At 60.2% G+C, this 22,800-nt stretch overlaps 2 protein-coding genes across 4 annotated transcripts in view; one reads left to right on the top strand and one right to left on the bottom strand.

The window, feature by feature from the left end:
- Positions 1-22,800, bottom strand: part of SCFD2 (sec1 family domain containing 2) — a 358,545-nt gene that overhangs the window by 4,702 nt on the left and 331,043 nt on the right. For both annotated transcript variants that reach the window (XR_016212204.1, XM_002721791.6), the window contains 3 exons: positions 11,770-11,915; positions 5,220-5,354; positions 252-371 (listed from right to left, as the gene is read on the bottom strand). Coding sequence is in view for 1 of the 2 variants with exons in the window: in XM_002721791.6 (XP_002721837.4) it covers positions 252-371; positions 5,220-5,354; positions 11,770-11,915 (401 nt within the window). In the remaining variant the exon portion in view is untranslated. The remainder of the gene's footprint in view (positions 1-251; positions 372-5,219; positions 5,355-11,769; positions 11,916-22,800) is intronic.
- On the top strand, positions 381-11,746 carry LOC138843567 (uncharacterized). 2 transcript variants are annotated; one of them, XR_011378476.2, is made up of 3 exons: positions 5,249-5,379; positions 6,288-7,091; positions 7,541-11,746. XR_011378476.2 is itself a non-coding variant. In XM_089302814.1 (2 exons), exon 1 carries the CDS (start codon positions 552-554, stop codon positions 1,494-1,496), a length of 945 nt encoding a protein of 314 aa, XP_089158940.1. In that variant the 5' UTR covers positions 381-551; the 3' UTR covers positions 1,497-5,379; positions 6,288-7,119. The 2 variants fall into 2 exon arrangements, 1 of the variants encoding a protein (XP_089158940.1); XM_089302814.1 differs by lacking the exon at positions 7,541-11,746 and having other exon boundaries at positions 381-5,379; positions 6,288-7,119.

The raw sequence follows: 22,800 nt of genomic DNA, 5'->3' as shown, positions 1-22,800 counted from the left end.
CTCCTCTGCTTAGCGCCAGCGAATTCGGCCTGTCAGGATGGACACAGACAATCCAGTCCCCTCTCACGGTGGGCAAGGGGTCTCCAGGGGTGCCAGGCTGGGCCTGAGAGCCAGGAACAGGGAGAAGGTGACCGGACAGCCGCGGGTGGAGGGGGCGCAGGCCGGGAGAGGGGCGCTGGGGCCCTGGCCCACCCGCCCCACAGCCGCCCCTCGCCTCTGGATTCCTGCACACATCGTCACGAGCTCAGTACCTGGCTCCCGGGCTTCAGCGACGCCACGAGGTCTTTGACCATTTTGGCCTCGGAGACTGTGACCCCGCCCACCACGAAGAGGATCAGCAGGGGATGGTCGCTGGGATGGGGCCGGCTCACCTGCAAAACCAAACACGCCAGCATCAGAAAGATGGCACAGGTGCGGCCGCAGCAGCCTGTGACATGGCACCCGGGGGCCCCAGGGAGCCTCCCGCCCAATGCAGGTGACCCCGACAGGGGCCATCGTTAGCAATCCGCTCTCCCTCCACCCTACCCCGCACTGTTGCAGACGATCATGCCATGCTCACGTGCCAGATTCGCTTTTTTTCCCGCTTGCGTTTCCTTGGAGATACGCATCGAAACGTGCATCTGTCACAAGCACGCAGACTCATTTTCCCAAAGAGCACAAACCCGAGCCACCAGCCGCAGGTCAGGGGACAGGAAACCGGCCCTGTGGAGCCCTCTCCCCGCTTCAAGGTCGCCACCATCTTGCTGTCTAGCAGGCATTGGCAGGGGCACACCAGTGGGCTCTGGTCTCCGCCCCGCCACCACACTGAGGTCGAGTCACGTGGCACCTCGGGCGTCCTCCGTCCCACCTTTGCAAAGTGCCCCCCACGTGTCCCTGGACGCGGCGAGTCGGGGCCTCTGCTGACCCTTCTGCCAAGCACCTCGCGCTCCTGCGCCCCGCCTGGCTCCCGCCCTCCTCAGCCCTGGCCTTGCAGAGGGGCCTGCTGCCCTGGGCAGCTCCCGGAGGGCGCGGGCAGGGCAGACTTCTCTTGCTGTTCTCCATGCCAATCTCAGTGCCGGGCAGGAGGCAGCTTTTCAGGAAGCGGGGTGAGAACAAGACAGAATGGAGTGAGGCAGGTCCCGGGTCGACAGGAAGCCAGCCTTCCCCTCGCAGGGGCGTCTGGGAGACTCTGTCGGCTTCACGCGGCTCTCCTGGCTGAGGGACGGCCCCAGAAGCCAGCCAGCCCTGCACACCACTGCTGCTTCTCACCGAGAGCTGGGACAGGACCGCAACCGGCTCCCCATGGCGCATGGCGCAGTGCGCTCCCAAAGACACACGTTTCCCGAAGGAGTCTGCAGCCCAACTACACTCCCAGCCTTGGAGGGCCGGGCTGGCCGACGGAAAGGCGGGAGAGAGACAAACACACAGCAGCAACCAGCGCCAGGCCCGTGGCTGAGGGCAGCGGGGGCCCCAGGAACGCCTGCTGGGGTCGGCTCTGTGGCTCTGAGGGCGTGTGAAGTCGGCAGGCTGTCTGCGAGTGCAACACCCGGTCTTCTCGTGGGAAATCCAGGTTCCTTCCTGTGTGGCTGAGCCCGCCTTAGGCAGGCCCGGGTGACGGGCACTGCAGACGACTCGCATCAGGGCTGTCACAGACAGCGAGTCGGGGCCTCGCTCTCCCGGTCTCCCAGGGCTTTGCTGAGAACATTCACTGCATTAGCGTCTCCTCCGTCCCATCCCAGCTTGGCAGAGGTGTGGGACCCTCTCCGTGGGCGTGGGCATGGGCGTGGGCGTGGGCTCCCATGAGAGCGCCCGGAGGCCCTGGTGGAATCTGTCACTTGGATTTGGAGGGAAGGGCCCCTGCTGCTCCCTCGGGCACCAGGACGGGCACTTCCCTGCCACTGATCGCTTCCAGTCGACGGCTGTGCTTCTGATCCATTCATTCACGCTGTCGACTGATAACTTGCAGCGCAGTTCCTGGGGGCCAGGGACTCGGCAGTGGACGGAGCAGGCGGGGAGGACCACAGGAAGTCACTGCTGCTGTAAGCCATGTGTGGGAACTCCTGCTGGGGTGGGGAGGGGCCAGCGTCCCATCCGCAGTGCTCGGAATCTATCAGGTAGGGGCAGCCTCGCCTCACAGGGACAGACACGGAGGCTCGGGGCTGACGCGGCTGTCCGAAGTCCCTGGGCTGCAGAGCTGTAGGCCGGCACTGGAGCCCGGGTCTCTCGGCAGAGCCTGGCCGGGGCCACCTGACGGTCTGCACGCTGCCATCAGGAAATGAACTCTTGCAACATCTGCACCAGCGCCCGTCTCTGAAAACTGTGAGCGCTCGGTTCTCTGCGAGCAGCAGCCGAGCGCCGCCGGCTCCTCCGGGGGCGCGCCCACCCCGTCACACCGCCCGGTCACACGGCGGGGGTGCCCGGCTGCCAGGACGCCCTGCCATGCACCTGTGTCCTGCTGTGATGCCCCGCCCGCCACTCGCTCCATGGCTGCCCTGGGCCGTGGACGCCGACCCCTCCACAGCTCAATGGCCTGCACACGCCACACAGGCCCTGTGTGGGTGTGGTCACGGGTCCCTCAGCTCAACCAGCCTCAACGGCAAGTTACCTTCTTGTCCACCCAGACAAGCGTGGACGCGCTGCACCCCCGACCAAGTGATGACCTCCTCTCATTACTGCCTCGCCTGCTCTCTGTGTGCCCGGGGACCGCCCCCCTGCCCTCGCTGCCTCCGCCCTCCCCACCTTCCCTGCCACCCTGATGGCCGCCTGGCCCCTGTTCCCCTCACCCTGCTCCGACTCCTCCCGGTCTGGTGAGTCCAGCCCCTCCTCCCCGGCCCCTCCCTGCGGCCCTCCATCCCGCTCCCTGGCAAGCCGTGGGCACCGTTCACCACCACACAAATGACAGACCGCCAAAGCCAGGCTCTGTTTCTGTTTGACCCTCTGCACCAAAGCCCCTCCCACCAGAACCGCGGGGCGGACTTAATGAATGCCAGACACAGAGTGAACCCCACCTGGCAGCACCAAGGGAAACAGCAACAGTGGCTATAAATAGCGCTGCAGGCCTCGCTGATTGCATCGGCAGAGGTGCATGCTGGGACGCTTTCCTCTGATCAGACCCTGTCCTGAAACAGCACAGCCCCAGGGTCCCGTTTCATGTGTGAACGAGCAGCCGCACTCCGTGACCTCCGCGGTGTGTGCACCTCTCCCCGTGCAGGGGTCTCACACGAAACCCGTCATTTCCACCAAAAGCTTCCCCCAGCCCTGCCGCAGAGCCTGCGGTAGGCAGCGGTGCACCCCAAAGACAGCAGTCTCCCCTGTGCACGTGGCAGCCCCTGGCCGTGGTGAACCGGTCCGGACACGGGGCTCTGAACCAGGCTGGGCCGACCACGGACCCATCACTGGCGCCAGGTGAGGCTCAGCCAAAGCTGAGTTCGAGAGGAACGGCGACTCGGCCAGTTGCTCGGCTGCTACTCCCGGTCCCCGCACGTCCCACGGGGTGGCCTGTGAGCCGGCGCCGAGGCCCCGAGGGTGCTGCGTGGAGAGGGCCTTGGCCCGGGCCCCTGGAGCAGGAACGGATCCTGGCAGCTGCTGCAGAACACAACACGTGTTCCTTCCTTGCTGGCTGCCCTCTGAGCTGGGCCACCCAGGAACCCCAGCTCTGCAGGGCCGAACGGAGGGAGACACGGCGGCTCGTGCTGGCCCAGGGACTGCTTCAACTCCTGCTGGGCAAAGGCCGCAGGGGGAGAGAGGGGCTTCCGATCAGAGGGAGGCGCAGAAGCCACGCGGGAGTGGACTACAAGTCCACGAGGGTTGTTTTGGTCTCGCTCCAGGAGTGAGGCCAGGCTGTGAGTGGGAGAAGAGTGTGCCCAAGGGAGACTGGGGCCCCGCCCAGCTGGGAAGGCTCTGTAGCGAGCAGACGCCGTGCGCCGTGGGCTACACCTCCCCCTGCAGTGCCGGCATCGGCTAAGAGCTCTGGTTCCAGTCCCAGCTGCTTCCACCCATCCCATCGAGCTCCCTGCTAATGCGCCTGCGAAAGCAGTGGAAGATGCCCAAGTGTTTGGGCCCCCGCACCCACACGGGAGAGCTGGATGAAGCTCCTGGCTCCTGGCTGCGGCCTGGCCAGCGCCGATCACTGTAGCCATTTGGGAAGTGAACCAGTGGATGCAAGATATCTCCCTCCCTCTCTGTCACTCTGCCTTTCAAATAAATTATATACCTCTCTCTCTAGTTATTTATTTAAAGGAAGCAGCCGCCACAAAGGGCCGCTCGGGACAGGGAGCCGCTGGACAGCTCTCGGCTCACTTTCCCTGGGCCCAGGAGCCCCTGAACACGCCCAGGAAGCTGGTCCTCTCTGCTTTATTAGGCTAGGAAGCAGGCTGGAAGGGAGTTGCCACGGAGGCGGGCGGTGCCCGGGGCCGGCAGGAAGCAGCGCCGCGTGTCCGTGCCAGCCCCTCTAGGCCGGGGCAAGAGTCGGCCTGTCTGGCGGCTGTTCCCTGGCTTCTGCCGTGGGCCCGTTTTCCTGGAATATGCATTTACTGAACTGGGAAAGGTCAGGTCTCTTACAGAGATTAATTCACAATTTCAAAGACGCTTTGAAGCTGGCAAAACATTCTGTTGCTTCCAAGAGCCGCTGTGGCCGAAACCCGGCATCGCGGCGAGTTTGCTCCCTGATCTCGTTTGGATCCTTTTGAATGCAGACTTGGCAGAGGGTTAAAAATAGATCTCATCTGCGGATGTTTTCCTCCTTTGATCCCCACTGGAAGGGCCGGCAAGACCCAGACACTCGCCAGAGACATCCCAGCATTTAGCTCCGAGGCGTCTGCTGGGCCCACGGCGCTCATTTTCATATGGGCCCCGGGGTGATGCTGGTCACTGGGCCCAGCAACATTGCTTGTGGTCCCGCGTGGTAAGTTCTGGACTTGAGAGCAAAGGGCCAGGGAGTGCTACACGGACGGGCTCCCGTCACATGAGACCACGGGCCGCGCGCAGGGGTCTTCAATGGCACTGTCCTAGCAGGCCGTGTGCCCACCACCAGGCCGGCACAGCTGACCAGTGAGGTCAGCGAGCCCGGAGCCGAGGGTGGACGAGGCCGGGAGCGCAGGCTGCTTGTGACCAAGGACAGCTGGACAGCTCTTGAGCTCAGAAGGCCTGAAACACCCAATGTCGCCTACGCGGCCTGGCGGGGCCGGTGGGCTGTCGGTGCTCACCCCCAGCAGGGCGTGCCCCCTTCGCGCTCACCGTACCTTCATGAACATGCTGAACCCGGTTTTCAGGAGGTCCGTGAGGCCCGATGACACGTGCTCGATGTCCGCAGGGTCCGGCCTCTCGGGATGGAAGATTTCCTCCAGCACCTGCTTCAGCAGCGGCCTGTAGGACGCCTGAAAGGCACACGCGCACGACGCGGTGAGTGACGGGGCCCGGGGGGCGCGGGAGCCACAGCAAGCTTAGGCTGACGCGGGGCACGGCTGGCATCGTGTGCGTACGGGGAGGCGGCCTCTGATGGACACCCTCCCGCAGGCACCACGTCCGCCTTTCATATCCCCTTCAGACGCCAACGCGCCTACCAGACCTACCGCACCAACTTCTCAATCTTTTCTTAAAGATTCACTTACTTTTGTTTTTCCATGCAAATTGTTGAACTCTTTACATAGAACAGAGCAGGTCTTCTGTGTATAAAGTTAATTGGAAATGGATCTTAGTGGGGAATGGGACTGGGAACTGGAGGAGGAGAAGGAGGGGTGGGAGAGGGGTGGGAGGGCGAGTGTGGTGGGAAGAATCACTGTATTCCTAAAGTTGTACTTAGGAAATGCATGAAGTCTGTATTCCTTAAATAAAGGGTTTCCTTAGGGGGGATAAATAAACAAAACAAAACAAAATGAAAAGATTTATTTATTTATTTGAAAGAGCCTGAGAGAGAGAGAGAAATCTCTTCCACCCACTGGCTGACAGCTGACAGCTGACGGCGGGCACTGCGGCAGGGCTGCCTGGCGCACCTGAGGACGGGGCCCGCCCCTCCCGCTGATTGGCTGTTCCTGCAGTCGGGCGCTCACCACTCCAGGAGACGCTGCCTCTGAACTTCTTCTTCTTCTTTTTTTTTATTTTTTTATTTTTTAAAGATTTATTTTATTTGAAAGAGTTACAGAGAGAGGTAGAGGCAGAGAGAGAGGTCTTTCATCCGCTGGTTCACTCCCCAGATGGCCACAATGGCTGCAGCTGCGCCGATCTGAAGCCAGGAGCCAGGAGCTTCTTCCGGGTCTCCCATGTGGGTGCAAGGGCCCAAGGACTCAGGCCATCTTCCACTGCTTTCCCAGGCCACAGCAGAGCGCTGGATCGGAAGAGGAGCAGCCAGGAGTTGAACCAGAGCCCATACGGGATGCCGGCACTTCAGACCAAGGCTTTAACCCGCTGTGCCACAGCGCTGGCCCCCGCCTCTGAACTTCTACGTCATGGGACCCCTCTGGGTTGGAACAACTGCGCACAAAACAGCCCGACAGTCCCCTGGGCTTGAAGGGCACAGGCCGGGAGACCGCCTCAAGCCCAGGGCACTTCCCAGGTCGCGTTTCCATCAGAGCTTTGGTGCCCTTCCTGCCAGCGGCCACTTCCGGTGGCGGTGCCCTGCCCCAGTGCTGCTGGGGTCCGAGTGGCACAAACGGCCCGGGCAGTACCTTCCCAGAGGTGAACCCCAGACTGCCATGGGATTCTCCATTCAGCCAGGTGCTCCCCGGTGCCCAGAGAGGGCCAGGGAGACGGAGATGAGGGGGACACAGGTGTCATTCCTCTGGGACCCCCGCGACGTCTCTCCCACGTCAGACAGGGTCAGCAGGAGGGGGGGAGGTTTGGGGCAAGGGGAAGAATTTCAAAGTCTGATGACCTGGGGCAGGCACTTGTCACGATGCTTAAGATAACGACTCGGGACACCTGCATCCCTCACTGGGATGCCTGGGTTCAGTCTTGGCTGCGTTCTGATTCCAGCTTCCTCCTAACACACACCCTGGGAGGCAGCAAATGCCGGCTCCAGTGTTTGGGTCCTGCCGCCCCCATGAGAGACTGGATGGAGATGTCGCAGGTGTCTGCGGAGAGAACCAGCGGAGGGGGATCTCTCCAGTGAAACAACAGTAAGTAAATAAAAGTTAAAAAGAAAAACTGCTAAATCATTCTTTGTTGGTCGTCTATGCTTCGCTCGTTGTCACCTCTGGCGTGGGCTGGCAGCCCAGGGTGTGCACCCTGCACAGTCGTTCGGTGACCCAGGCCCCTGCCCACCTCGGCCCCACCATTCCCCGGAGGAGAGTGGCAGCTCAAGAGGCTGGCCTGGCTGTCACCGCCCCCGGGAGTTTGTGGCCAGATCAAATCGCAAACCCACGTTCACCAGCGAGAACACCTAAGAATGCAGCCTGGGTGTGTGGTGGTGGGGGTGGGGGGAAGTGCCGCCCCGGCTCCACGTGGCGAGGCCCCAGCAGACAAGCCGTGAGGTTCGCACCGAGGCGTTAATGAAGGATTTCCCTACCAGCCTGTCTTTCCCCCTTTCTCCTCTGCAAAGGAATCTGACCTCTGGTTAACTTTCCAGCTCTGTTTCCCGGGAAACCCGATAAGGGAAGAATGTCAACCATGGCTGGCCCCACCGCTGCTGCTGCTGCCCCGTGGAGAGTGGAGAGCCATGAATATCTGACGGAGGCCAGAGCGCAGTGACTGTGCACAGTACCCGGAGGAACGCTGCAGGCAGGAGACACCGGGACTCCTGCACCTGCCCAGTGTCCTCGCGCTCCTGAGCTGGGGCCTCCAGGCCCGCACCCAACAGCTCCTGCACAGCTGTGGAGGCAGGACGCTCCCGGGGCCCACTCCACGGCTCCCCCGACGGCAGCGCCGTGTCTGTGCTGGGCAGACTGCTATCAAGTGGGGGCTGCTCTGTAGCCCCCAGCACCTGGTGGGACACGCAGCGTCACCTTGCCTCCAGAGGTCCCTGGAAATGCATTACAGTTTTAAATCCCAGGGGACAGCAGTGACCGTACAGCTCCCAGCAGTGTTCCGATGTGTGTGTCTACACCAGGGTGCTGGTGTCATAACTCTCGACAGCCATCTTTACGGAGGAAGGGGCCAGCTACCGAGGTCATCATGCGGGCTTGCGTGCCGGCCTCCGGAGGCTGAGGTCTGGAAGAGGCCGTGGAGATCCCCCCACGGCTGGGCCACGTGAAAGCGTGGAGGTTTCTCACACTTGTCTCGTACCAGAGAGCTTCTCTCTCCCCATCGTCTTCAGATGGCTCCGTCTCTTCCAGGCCGCGAACACACCAGATTTCAGCAAGATCTGGGCAGTAAAGTGCTTGTGGCTGTCGCCAGCCACTCAGCGTGCGGCCCCGGCTCGGGCTTTCTGGCATGATGCAGTCCGAGACGGCTTTAAGGAACGAGTCTCCCTTCCCAGCACCTGGAGCTGGCCTGGGACGTCAGCTTCCGAGAAACCCTGAGCTGCACCACAGCCCGGCCCCGGGGGCCTCTGACCTTGTCCTTGCTGGCCGTGCTGTGGTTGCCAGCTCGGTGCTGCCGCTGCAGACGCCCCTCTCTGCAGCCCGCCCATCAGGGAAGCCGGGCTCAGGGAGCACATCCACCCAACACCGTGCAGGAAGCACCTGCCCCGACCAACCCGGCTGCGACCCGCCACCCCTTGCTGATGGTGACTCTTCTTTTCTGTCCTCCTGTGATGGGCTTTTCTGTCCTTCCAGCATCTGAAAGGGAACGGTTTTGCAGAGGAGAAAACTGTTCCTCCGCCCGGCTGTTACTTTTACAACACTGAGCGCGGCCCCGCCCACTCCGGCAGGCGGGAAGTGGACTGCGGGGCCCAGCCACGTGTCCCTGTCCCCCGCCCTCGCTGGTTCTCTCCCAGGCCGCCGGCAGGTCTGGGGTTGGGGAGAGAGAAGCAGCACTGGGGACAGAAGAGCTGCGGGTTGCTGCAGACGGCTCGGAGTGCCACATTTCACTGGGCACAAGATGGATCGTGCCTCCCTGGGCAGTGTTTGTTCCCCGCACCAGAGACGAGACAGGCGGCCCACATCTGTGCGACCCATGCCGGGCCGGATCAGGCGAGAGCCGCCTCCCACGCTGCTTGCTGCAGACAACAGCGGCCTGGCGACCTCCCCACCCCACGCCACGGCCTCCTGCAGTGGGGACTTGCAGGACGGCTACACCTGGGGCTTCTGTGCACAGAGTGGACCAGCAGTCTCGTAGCACACCCGGCAGCCAGTAGGGTGCTCCACACAGCGAGCCAGAGGGCAGCCGCTAAGACCCGACAGAGCCACACCGACAACCTCAGGTGCTGCGGCCGTGGCCTTCAAATCAGGAGCAGCAGGGGTGGCCTCTGGGTCCCCACTGCCCCGACGCCCCCGGAGGAGCAGGGTTTTGTCCTGGGACTCGGCCCTGCAGGTCCAGCCCCCAGCCCAGGCCTTGGCTCTCCAGAGCACTGATGGGTACTCAGCTCTGAGTGTCCGTGAAGCCAGCAGGGTGGCGACTGCTGTCTGCACCTGGCTCCGACCAACCCATCTTCTGAAATCAGGAATGGGTAGAGAGGAAGTAAGAGGCTCGTCTGGGGCTAGCAGAGGACACGGGGCAGCCCCGGTGGCACCGGGAGGGAGGCTGGGCTGCAGGGCTGACAGCCAGGACACAGCCCAGGCCAGGCCTGGGGCAGGAACCCCAGGGGCTGGCTGGAAGCACAGGTACCTGCTGGAGCCACTGGAGTCCAGAATGGGAGGAGAGGCCGAGGGAACCCCCCAGGCAGGACCCACCTTCTCAGCATCCCCAGCCTGGACACGGGCACGCCCCTCCCCCAGCCCCTGCCCTGCCCTAAGCCCTCAGGTGCGTGCTAGTGACACAGGGATGCACCTGTGGCCCAGTACCACCGCAGCACTGCTGCAGAGAACAAGGCACGGCCTGAGCCTGGGCTGCTGTCTGTAATTTAACAATTCCTTAAGTTTGAAAAATATTGAAGAACCCAATGTGGGAAAACATTTACCCAGAATCCCATCGAAGGGTTTGTTTTATTTACGAAACCAAAGCAAGAAACCAATCTTCCTCCTGACTCCCCCAACCACTCCCATCCCCCCATGGGGCCATCACTATCTGCTTTTTCTAAATTTCCAAAGGCTTGTTAAATACATACATGCCCATTTTTAATTTTATTACACTTTTTCAAAAATAGAATGATGAGGGGCTGGTGTGTGGTGCAGTGGGTTAAGGGGCTGTCTGTGACACTGGCATCCCATATGGACACCAGTTCAAGTCCCGGCTGCTCCACTTCCGATCCAGCTCTCTGCCAGGCCCTGGGAAAGCAATAGAAGATGGCCCCGGTGCTTGGGTGTCTGCACCCACATGGGAGACCTGGAAGAAGCTCCTGGCTCCTGGCTTTGGCCTGGCCCAGCCCTGTGGCCATTTGGGGAGAGAGCCATTGGATGGAAGTTCTATCTCTTTCTCCCCCTCCACCTCACTCTCTGTTAACTCTTTCAATAAATAAATCTTAAAAAAAAAAAAAAAAACCAGAACAATGCTCTACAGAATGATCACCAACCTCATCGGCACATGCCTCTGCTTTGCTGAGGCCCTGGGAGCACTCCCTGGGAGGGGGACTCGGGCAGCCCCCATCCAGCCCCCCCAAGATGGGGGTCCTCCATCTCCCCCTGTGTCAGTGTTGCTATTTACTTAATCCCTCAACACACATACACACGACCCCACTCCCCACCCCCCACATTTAGGATTCTGGGGCGTGTGTTCATATTATCAGGGGCATGTTCATCTCCCAAGGACTTCACCGTGGGACAGGGAGAAACGAGGGTGGCGGTGGCGAGAAAACACAGCCCTGGCCGCCCCCACTGCCTACGCAGCGTGCACGGGGGCCGTGAAGCTGGCCACACCCACCACACGATGATCACAAAATGGCAGAGACCGCGTCCACTTTTCGTGGTTTGGTCACTTCCTGGTTTGCCTTCTCTTTGCCAACCACAGCCGCGTGGATCTCCTCACGCCTCCCCAGGGCTGCCGGCTCCCTCAGAGCCAGTCCATGCTATGGTATTTAAGGTGGCTGATTTTTTTTTTTTAATATAAAAATGGCACACGGCTAACTACGGGGTGACTTCTCTGTGTTCTGGTGGTAGCACTCAGCTCCCTGGGAGGAGGGATGCCAGCCTCCACGGTCCGTGTCATGATGGGGACAGCATTGGCTGACAGGGCCAAGCAATGCTTCCAGGCCCTCCATGAGAACCAGTGTGCAGTGGGGAAGGGTCTGTGTGGGCCACCCGAGTGCCTTCCTGGGTCTGACAGCAACGCCCGTCCCACCTGCTGGCTGGGGGAGTGGCAGGAGTCACTGGATACAGCTGTGCCCTTCGCAAAACAGCTGTGATTTGAAGGCACGGAAGAAGGAGAACCCAGCCCGGCCCAGCGGCTCCAGCTGACACAGCCATGCCATGGTCCCCAGCACAGCACTGCTAGCTCTCCCCAGAGCCCTAACACGTGCACCCCACTTCACTAGGACCCTTGGAGGGGAAGAACCCTGCGGCCACAGAAATGGCCTCGTGCCTGGGAAGCCCCGGAGCTGGAGTTCCCTTGCGCCCGGTGCGGCACAGATCCACACTTGCGCGTCAGCCTTTACCGGACTCCACGGAACCCAGAACCCTGAACTGAAAGGGAACGTGGAGTCCATCCGGCTCCAACCTCTCCTGGGGACATTAACACCGAAACTTCTCGCGCGCGGCCACCATCTCTGCACCCTGAGCCAACCGCGGACCCAACGATCCATAGACGGCGCGGGCGTGCACTTGCCTGGTGGCCGTGGCTTCCAGGGGCGTGCACGGACTTGAACTGCTTCATGAGACGCCGTGCCCCGGCCAGATCCCGGAGTGAAGAAAAGAGCTCATCCACGGCCAACTTGGACTTGTGGGGAGTCAGGTTCATGGAACAGTCACAGCCTGAAACGATCCAGAGAGATTTTGGGGGTGAGCAAATCTTAAGAAGTTCTCATCGACGGATCAGTTAGGATGCTGTTAACCCTGTTTTCCCTGGCTGCTCAGACGGGGCTGTTTGAAGCCTCCATGAGCAACGCGACACTCAGAGTCTCTCCGCTCTGGGCAGGCGTGGAGCTCAGAACCGCCTGGGCTTGCAGCCACGGGTGCTCGGCTTCCGCAGCCCTGGGAAGCTGGGAGAATGCAGAAGGAAGCACCGGAGAAGGCTACAAACAGCCCCCTGGCCTGGGTGCAGCCGGGCAGCTGGAGTGAGCTGGCCGGGGCTGTGCTAACCGAGTGTGGGGTACCGCTCAGACAAAAGGACTGCTCTTGACGGTCATCCTTTCTCTCTGGAACTTACAACGGGGCTTAGCCTCTGTGTTGTAGAAGGGGAATGATCGCGGATAAGGTGGATGGGAGGGAGGGAGAGGTTGCAAGTCGGTGCTCTCAACTCCATCAGATTCCCTAGGCTTCCATCCTCTCCTCACCCTGATGTCAGAGGAGCTGGTGATGAGGGGACGAGGGGCAGGTGAAGCAGCCCTCCCTCTTCTGCTCATCCAGCCCCAGTGGGGCCTGCAGGCTTGGGGTACCGTTCCCAAGCACCCAGTCCGTCTGCACCATCCTGGCCTTCCCTGGTTGCAGGAGCACACACAGCTGCACAGGCACCGCACTGGATGCACAGGGACTCAACACTCCCGGGAACGACCCCACTCTTTCACCCCTCGGGGGCCGGTTTTGAGCTGTGGGCTCTGTAGCCTTCCCGAGGGGCCGGGCATCCCTGAGCCCTGCTGCCTGCAACATGGGCTCGTGTCCTGTTGAGCTGTCCCCCCTTCCCTGCTGCCTGACTGCACGCTGAGGGTGTCTGTCCAAAGACAGCACACCGGAGCCCCCCCAGAGAGCCTGGCCTGGATGCAGACCCTGGGGGTCTGACACCAAGATACAAGTCGCACACTCCAGTTCACCCACCGAAGGTGCACCATGCAGCAGCCTCGCACAGCCGTCACCACCACAGTCAATTTTAGCATCGCTTCAGGCCGACAGAAACCACACACTGGACAGCAGCCACCAGGGACGTCCCTGCTGCCCGCAGGCACCGACTCGTGGGCTCCCTGCGCCTGGTCCGTGTCCCCAGGGGCTGAGCTACTGTAGGGCACGTGGTCTCTCACGATCGGCTTCCTTCACTGACGGGGGTGGCTTCAGGGCTCGTCCAGGCTGCAGCATGGATCGGCACTTCCCTTCTTTTCACCGCTCCCCAACATTCCACAGGGTCCCCCATCAGCCCGTAGACACTGGGGCTGCTTCGCCGTTTGCTCAGTGGGAATACTGCTGGTTCTACAAGTGGACACACGCTCTGCCTTCTCTTCGGTACACCCCTGGGTCCTAAGCACCTCTGTTTAGCTTTTAAGGGTCGGTCCGCCAAGCTGTTTTGCAAAGACCATGCTATTTGACATTACCAGGGGCAGAGGTTGGGGGCTCCAGGCCCCCCACACCCTCCCCAGGCTTACGACTCCCTATGGCCTTGATCACAGCTGTGCGGGTGGGTGTGAAGGGAGCTTGTGGAGTTTGATGATCAGAGGAACTGTTTAGGGAGCAGAGGGAGATCCAGGCCAGCGTAAGCTATAATGAAAAGTGTCGGAGGCATACAGAAACACGGATGAACCGGCTGCATCAGACACACAGAGGCTGTGTGAGGGGCCGAGCCTGCCCTCGGAATTACTGTGCGACGCTGTGCGTGCTAACGAAAGGGTGTCGGTTCCCCGTCGCCTGGTTTCCAGAACTGTCGGACTCCCTGCCATAAACAAGTCCGCTGTGGCCAAGCCCGGTGAGAGAAAGCCTTCCTATGGCCAAGAGAGCCTGTGTGGTGGGGTCGCTGGACCGGGGTGGGGGTGGGAGGAAGTTGATGGAGCGGGTCCAGGGAGCCCACGTGCAGGCAGACACGGGGGGGGGGGGGAGAACAGGCGCAGCTCTCTGGGGAGCACGCTCATCACTTCCTTCTGACCCGGATTCAGAACCCAGGATGCACAGGTGCAGATCACGCCACCACGCTTGCCCTTGGCACTGCCGCGCTGGCTGAGATGCAGCGGCTGGCACCACAGGCAGCACTGGACCCAGAGAAACTGTGGAGGCTGCAGGCAGGCTGTCGCTCACCACGCGGCTTCATTCCGTAAGCCCTCAGGCTGAGCCAGGTATGGTGTTAGACACCGTCACCATTCTACCTGAGAGCTGTGCACTGTGTCTTACTCTTTCAAACATAAAAGGGCACGAAAACAAGGAGGAAGCAAACAACCAATGCTAATACCACGCTCCTCCAAAAGACAATCCAGCCAATAGGGTAATACTTTTCATTTAAAGTAATTCATCTCTAAAGAGCAGAGTGATCTAATTTTCCACACAGTCTATTTTGATTATTTGGAAGGTGAAGAGTAGGATATTCATTCATTAGGTTCAATGGAATAGAATAATCACACAGATTACATGTTCTGAAAATTCTAGCAGGTACAGAAATTGCGCATTATATACTGACATTAATTAAGCAAAAGCCATAGAACTGTGAAGATTTAGGACGAGATAAGAATGGGTCATTTGACAGAAATAGTCACATGGTACTGGCAAACATTCACGTGCTACCGTCAAAGACACAGCTGGAAGCAAAAGAAAAAGTCCAAAATGCACAAATAAGGTAAAACCTTCGTGAAAAATTGTCGGCTGTGTCCACTGTTCAAGCCACCTGTGCCAGGACAACTTCGCCCAAACCATCAGCCCTGTCCACCCGGCCTGCTCTCCTCAGAGCCGGTGCTCTCCCACGTGTGTGCCGCTGGGGCACCAGGCCGAGGGGGCTCATCTCCACCCGTCTAGGTGGTCTCCATAATTATATCAGTCTTCCCCAGGATGGCTTGTGTGCACGTGCCCAAGTCCCACTGTAGGGATGGGGCTGTAGGACAGGGCTGTAGGGATGGGGGCTGTAGGACGGGGCTGTAGGACAGGGCTGTAGGGATGGGGCTGTAGGACAGGGCTGTAGGGACGGGGCTGTAGGACGGGGCTGTAGGACGGGCTGTAGGGACGGGCTGTAGGATGGGGCTGTAGGACGGGGCTGTAGGACGGGCTGTAGGGATGGGCTGTAGGACGGGGCTGTAGGGATGGGGCTGTAGGGATGGGGCTGTAGGACGGGGCTGTAGGGACGGGCTGTAGGGATGGGGCTGTAGGGACGGGGCTGTAGGGACGGGGCAGTAGGGACAGGGCTGTAGGGACGGGGCTGTAGGGACAGGGCTGTAGGGATGGGGCTGTAGGATGGAGCTGTAGGGACGGGGCTGTAGGGATGGGGCTGTAGGGATGGGGCCGTAGGGATGGGGCTGTAGGGACAGGGCTGTAGGGATGAGGCCATAGGGTCAGGGCTATAGGGACTGGGCTGCAGGGCGGGGCTGCTCAGGGAAGACGGTGAGCAGGGAGCGTCTCCTCCCTCTCCCTCAGTTTGCAGGCTTCCCCTTTTGCACAGCTGTCAGGACTGCACTGGAGAGCGCTCACCCACAGCCAGACTCCTCCACCCCAACTCCCTCCTGGCTCCAGCCGACCAGCAAGGGCCCCGACCCTGTGTCTGGGCCCACCCCAGGGAAGTTAGAGTCCCCATTAAGACCGAGGGACGCACTCCCCCCCAATCCGGCCATCCCGCCTGGGTCCCCTCCCCACTTCTGTCTGGCAGGACCGCTCAGCGCTGCTGTTGCTTTCGCCTACTTTGCTTTGTTCTGTCGCTCGCCTCATGCAGGACTCGCACTGCCACTCCGACTCTGTCCTTATTTCTATTCTGAAATGAGTCTGGACCGGGGCGCGCGTGCCTGCCGCTACACTATGATGAAAGTTACACACACCGGTTAGAAATACACACATCGCCGTCCTTGGAGAGCCAGGGCTCACAGGGCCCCTCGGATTGCAAACCCACGTCCGTCCACTGCCTCCTGTCACTCAAATCCTCCCCAAGTTCACACTGCACTTGCCAGATAGGAGGGAATGTGGGCGTGAAGGCTAATGCATGGGATGAACTGTTTTCTGGACTCACTGTGTGCTCACGCTGTGCTGGGAGCTGCTCTGAGATGTCTGTAGTCACCTGCCGACTTGCCACCCCAGAAACCCCAGGCGGTGGGCACCCCGAGCACTCCCACCCTGCAGGAGAGCTCGGTAGCTCAGCGCCCTTGCTGTTCAATGGCAAGGCCAAGGGCATCACCCTGGGGCCTGCTGGCCACCGTGTTCTGCCATCCTTCCTATGTGCCAAGACCGCAGGCACAAACAACTAACAAGGCCCTTAATCCACATCACGACGGAAGGCAGGCTTTTAACATGCAGGCAGTGGCAAGCGCCTTTGCCCACACCAGGGGAGAGGTGTCCCAGGCCCTGAGCCCCTGCCTGTGAGGCGCTGAATTCCTTTACCTCCACCCAGTCCCCAGCTGCCCGTCCCATCAGGCCAGCTCACGGGATGGCAGCCCTGTGCAGGGGACCCTAAGCGTTCAGCCCCAGCCAGTTCCCCCTCACGCCACTCAGTTAAATACACGATGTCTGTGAACTTCAGCTGCTTCTTGTCCTTGCAAAGGTGTCCCTTCCCCAAGGGCACCCGTGTTCTGTGAAAACAGGGGTGACTCATGCCCCCCATTTCTTTCTCTGGAGGGCTTGGGGATTCTTGGATGGGGGTCCAGTTACTCGCTGGAGCAGCAGAACAGAGTTCTGGTGCCCGTCACCTCTCCCCACTCCCTGAAGTCCCCGTGCTTCTGCAGAGGCATGGCTGTGTCTCCCTGGCTCTGGCCACTGCCGGGACCCACGCCGCAGCCACAGCAGCTGACACAGGGCGGAGGCTGAACCGGGCTGTGCCGCCGACTGCACAGGCGTGCAGCTCTCTCGTGCCTGGGGCGTCTGCCCGCAGGCTTTCGTCCTCAGCTCCTCAGAAAACAAAGCACCTAAGGCCTAGAGCACACACACGCAGGTGCACACACACGCAGGTGCACGCATGACTGACGCAGGTCATGCATGAAGCAGGACACTTGTGTGGCGGGATACGGCGGGGCGCAGGAGGGCACGGCTCCACCGGGATTTCAGCCGTCTCCGGCCACCGCCAATGTTCTCTTGGTTCTAGAGGCTTCCCCAGGCCCCTCCCCTCTGTCTGGGAAAAGCCAGGGCAGAGCACGCAGTCCAAGCCTGGCCACGAGGCTGGTCTCACCCCGCCAACCCTGGTCTCCTCACCCTTCTCTCGGCCTCGGGTTTGAGACCGTCGGGCCCCTGTGCAGCCTCAGCCTGCCGCCAGCAGTGACAAACCAGCAGGTGGGCGGGCGGCAGGGAGTCCGCGGCACTGGCGGCTCCTGGGCAGCCAGAGAAAAGGCTGGCTCCGGGCTGGGGCACGGCTGCAGGGGGCAGGGCCCCGAGGTCACAACCTCCTCCTCCATCCATCACTCTGACAACACCGCTCCTCCCGCCTCAAACCACGGACTTACAACAGAGTCTCCTCAGGCTCTCAGTCCTTGTTTGGCAAAGGAATACAGAGCTGACAAAATAAAAACCAAACCAGATAAAGCTTAGCAAGCGGTAGCACACTGGAGGTGTGTGGGCAATGCAACCATAGCTGTAACACGTATGCACACCACCCCTACCTATGATGCAGCGGCACGATGTCACACACACATATATGCACACCATCCATACCTGTAGCACAGTGACACGGATGTCTCACACACACACACATGCACACCATCCATACCTGTAACACAGTGACATGGATGTCTCTCACACACACACATGCACACCATCCATACCTGTAACACAGTGACACGGATGTCTCTCTCTCTGTCACACACACACAGGTGCACACCATCCATACCTGCAACATGCATGCACGCCACCCTACCTGTGACACAGTGGCACAGATATCACACATACACAAGTGCACACCACTCCTACCTGTGACACAGCGGCACGGATGTCACACACACACACAGGTACACATCACCCTTACCTATCACACAGAGACATGGGTGTCACACACACACGTGTGTGCACACTATCCATACCTGTAACACAGTGGCACGGATGTCTCTCTCTCTCACACACACACACAGGTGCACAACATCCATACTTGTAGAACAGCAACATGGATGTCTCACACACGTGTGTGTGTACCTCATCCATACCTATGTCACAAAGACACAGATGTCACACACGTGTGTACACCATCCATACCCACACATACCCACAGCCATGTGTTCACACCACCCATACCTATAACAGCAATATGGATGTCACAGGCACGTGTACACCATCCTATATATAACAGCGACACAGATGTCACCCATGCATGTGTGCGGACGAGCCGTCCGAGGCACCTGCGGCAGAGCCTGAGACGGGGTTCCCAGCCTTGTACACCTGGCGTGTTCCCACCTGTTTCACCAGCCTTCTGAAAAACGCCTCCTCTCCACCAAGCCTCCCAAAAGCACTCGGTCGCGTTTGCACCACGACACGTTGCTGCCTGAATTTGCATGTCACCAGTACGTGAAAACATCCATGAGAATCGGAACTCTGCTGGATCAGCAGGCTCAGAGCACACGCAGCCGGCTCGCGGGGCTCGGGCGGACGCACACAGCCTGCGGGATGGCCTGGGAGCCGGCCGCCCGCAAGGGATGCGACTCGCTGTGGGCTCGGGGCGGGGAGCGCTGCTCAAGCCCACCTGAAATCTACGTAGGAGGGCACTCCGTGCAGCCCACGGCCCGGGAATACAAAGACCTCTGCTCTGGCACAAACATTTCTGTGATCCACGCGTGCTTTTCCACGACGGGTGTTTCCACAGGCCCTGTGTCTGCACACACAGGCCCGAGGCCCCAGGGCCACACTGCCCAGGTGGTGGTGCCCGCCTTCTCCACCTCACGCCCGGCACCTCCCCACGGGTGCCACTTGCCCTGTGAACCAGTCACTCTGGGCTGAGTCCTGCCTTCAGCACGTGCCACAGGCAAGGGCTCCTCGCAGGTGCAGAGGCAGTAGTACAAATACGCCTGCAGGAATGAGGTGGCCCAACATCTGAGTCCAAAAGATCCAGGGGAGGCCACAGACGGCCAAGACTGGCACCGGCTCCTGGAGGTCCCTCCCTAAGTCTCCACTCTGGCTCCCAGCGCACACACACCCACGGCCCCCGGGATCACGGAACCCTGCTCTGGGTCCTGGGGTCCCTGAGCCCAGGGCCATGGTCATTGCCCAGATGACAAAGCAGCCATGGAAGCCGGCCCTGGATGCTCCAGGCCTCACTGTGGGTCCTCGGCATGGTGCCTGGATCATAGAAGACCTGTGATGCATGGCTCCCAAGCAAATAAACAGGGAAGACGGACGCCGTGAAGCAGCGGCCTGACCGTCCTGAGTGACTGCTGAACCCCAAGTCAAGTCAAAGGCTCCCAGACAGGGGGCCGGAGCTGCGCCGTAGTAGGCTAAGCCTCTGCCCGCGGGGCCGGCATCCCACGGGGCGCCAGTTTGTATCCTGGCTGCTCCTCTTCTGCTCCAGCTCCCTGCTAATGTGCCTGGGAAAGCAGAGGAGGATGGTCCCTGCACCCATGAGGGGGACCCACAGGAAGCTCCTGGTTCCTGGCTTCTGGCTTCGGATTGGCCCAGCCTTGGCCATTGTGGCCATTTGGGGAGTGAACCAGTAGAGGGAAGACCTCTCTCTCTCTCTCTCTCCCCCTCTCCCTCTCCCCTCTCTGTCTGGAACTCTGCCTCTCAAATCAATAGATAGATCTCCAAAAAATAATAAAAATAAAAAATAATAAAAATAAATAAATAAAATAATAAAAATAAAAGAGAGCTCGTAGGTGCTCCCGGGCAGCTGCAGCGTGTGCACAAGCGGACGGACAGACCCCCAGAGCCTGCTTGGGAAGAGCAACCCCAACTGGCTGGTGACTTCTGTGTGCTTGTTCAACAAGCAGAATGCAATGGTCCGTGGTTTAGGGACATACACGTGACACAACTGCTGTAAAAAGCAAGGGAGCAGATGCTTTCCCGGGGGAAGATGCCCACACCGCGGGTCCTCTCTGGCTGCCGGCCCCAGCTCCTCCTGCTAACGCCGATCCTGGGAGGCAGCACTACGGCTCAAGTAGCTGGGTCCCTGCCACTCCCGTTCCAGCTCCCAGCTTTGGGGTGACCCAGCCCTGGAGTTCGTGGGCATTTGAAGAATAAACCAGGGGACGAAAGATCTCTGTGTCTCAAATAAATTGAAATATTTTTCCTTAAAGAAAGACAGCAGGAAACACAAACTTTGGAGCAGTGGCTGGCTACCCTGCAGCATCAAGTGCTGGGATGAGGTTGAATGTGATTTTAAGAAATGACAGTGGAAGTGGGGTGCAGAGAGAGGCAGAGCGACAGCGCCCTTCCTGGCTGTGCTGTGCCCTCTCTGGGGGAGCTCTCACGCAGGCGGCCGAGTCCTGCCCCGCAAGTCGGCTCCTCCGCACAGCCCAGCCACACCGCCACGTCCACCTGCAGAAGGGATGCACCCGCAGGCTGAATCGTGGCACATGAGAAAGCCCTCCCTCTCTGCAGAAGCCTGGCAAACCTGTTCCTTTCTATCCCGCCCCTGGTGCCCCAGCCCCATGGCGCAGGCAGGAGGTTTGGCAAGTGGGGGCAGAGGTAGTGGCAGCTTATGTTTCCGTCTTTTGGGTGAAGGCAAGGTGGTTAATAATATGGGATCAATTTCTGATCTCTTTGTAAACATGGAAAGAATAATAGGGGAGCTTAATGGCCGAAAGTTTCTTGTATGCCTTTTGTTTCTCAAAAGAATAGAAGAGCAAATGGAGTTGATTTTTCTTCCAGGAGCGGACAGATCAAATGAGGCCCCGCCTCCTCCCCCCCGCCACTGTCTGCCACACTCTAAGCCTCCCCGCACCTGCTGTTGTCAGTCTCCCCTGAACCCAGCCAGCCTGGCCGTGCCCGAAACCTGAGCTCCTGCCACCGCGGGCCCTTATCTGCAACGTCTCTGAGAGCCCTTTTGGGGCAGCGTGGATTAGCGTGTGGGGTGTGGGTTACTGGTGCCTGCTTCACAGATGGGATGCAGGCCAGAGATGGTGGCCGAGGGCTGGCGGCGAGGAGGGGAAGGGTGAGGATACTGTCCTTCCCCACCCCTTTCTGAGCCTTGAGAGTGGGCCCCAGAAACAAGTGCAGAGAAGCTGAGGCCCCTTCCAGACAGACAAACAGCGCTCAGGGTCAGGCACCTGTAAGGCAGGATCTGGGCAGTGTAGGGCAGAGAGGACGGAGCTGGACGGGCTGCCGGGAAGAGCAGGCCACCGACTGCAGCCGTCCAGGCCGCCTCACCTGACCCGACCCGTGTCCCACTCCTCCAAGACATAAGCCCCTGGGAGTCGCTCTCCCACCTCCTTGAGCCTTGGGCGCAGATAACCAAGACGGAGGGCCTTCTCTTCATAGCAACAGGATCGCCCAGCACAGCATGGAGGCCAAGGGTCTTTGTTTTCATCATTGCCACGGCTGAGGCTCTGAATTAGTGCAAGTGCCTGGCCCGCGGCAGGTGCACAGTAAGCAGTTGTTGAAATTATACAGTGGCCTGTTATGGGCTGCTGTGTCCAGAATTATGGGAGACCTCTACTTTCTACCTTATGCTGTTCTGCTTCACTTTAATTTTTCAAATAAGCAAAAGTGTTTAATCAGAAAAAAAAATTCCAGTTCTGAAAAGTGAGACACATCAGTCTCGCCCTCTTCTCTTTCATGGCTGCCCCAAGGATCGCCCACTCTGGCTGGGGGAGGAAGGCCAGTCCGGGCACCTGGACTGACTGCCCCCGAATGGGCACTGCCAGGCACCACAGCTGCCTGCATGTAACCCCAGCCCTGTGCCCCTGACACCTTCCAGAAAGCACAGCACCAGGCACAGGCACCATCCCAGGTCCCCCACCTGCCCAGTTCCCTCCAAGTCCCGGTCACGGCCACTGCCCAGCTCCGGTGCCGGGCCGGCCCCTCCTGCTCCTGCTCCATCTGTTCTCCTCCCAAGGCTGCCTCAGGAGCTCCCTGCTCTCAGAGCTGGGGTCTGCGGCATCCGGGTTTCCCCGCCTCAGCGTTCACTCTGCAACCTCCGGGCACTGGGTGTTCTGCAACGAGAATTTACTCAGCCATTTCCAGCGACATGACTTCAAGTCATCTCGTTCAGTTACCAGCCGTATGCTGCATGGTCTTTGCTAGGCACCGCGGGCCTGGCGCCCGCACGCATGCACACAGCCTGGGCTTGGGTGGCGGGAAGCAGGCGTTTACAGTTAATTAGACAAGCAAATCATAACGCATCATTGGAGATAAGCACTAGGAGTAAGGATGGAGGGAGGAGCTTTCCAGGCAAACAGACAGCAGGTGCAAAAGCCCCGAGGCAGAAATGGGCTGAAGGGTTCCAGGAGAGCAGGGAGGCCAAGCGGCTGGGGTGGGGGTCGGGGGAGGGACACAGGGGAGGCTGGAGAGGCAGGCAGAGCCTCGGACAGAGCCCACAGCAGGAGAGCGAGCAGAGCGCCCACACCCGGATGCAGATTGCAAGGGACGGCACAGCCCCAAGCCCGGAGACCGCCCGTGTGACGGGTGGATTCAGCGGCATGTGTGGGCCGGGGAGAGAATCGGGCCATCTGGAAGGGGCTGTGTGACAGCCACAAGCTCCACATTCCACATCCCCCACGCCCTTCTAACGGTGAGGACGCCACGAAACTCTGGGGCGCTGCCACGCCAGGAGCGGGCCTATCGCTCCGTCACCACCCTGCCAAGACCGTCAGGCCAGACCCAGCAACTGGGTCTGGGAGGAGAAGGCAGGCAGAGAATGGGGGTGCCAGTGCCAGGATTTGTTGGGATGTGAGAAGCCCAAGCC

The sequence above is a fragment of the Oryctolagus cuniculus genome, chromosome 8 (assembly GCF_051225735.1).
Source record: "Oryctolagus cuniculus isolate XC-2025 breed Fujian yellow rabbit chromosome 8, ASM5122573v1, whole genome shotgun sequence".
Classification (NCBI taxonomy): Eukaryota; Metazoa; Chordata; class Mammalia; order Lagomorpha; family Leporidae; genus Oryctolagus; species Oryctolagus cuniculus.
Note: the sequence above shows the minus strand (reverse complement) of the source record. Positions and strands in the feature narration are given on the sequence as shown.

Bases quoted from the DNA above. Each gene is read 5' to 3' on its own strand.
- LOC138843567 (XM_089302814.1), top strand. From the start codon at position 552: ATGCTCACGTGCCAGATTCGCTTTTTTTCCCGCTTGCGTTTCCTTGGA.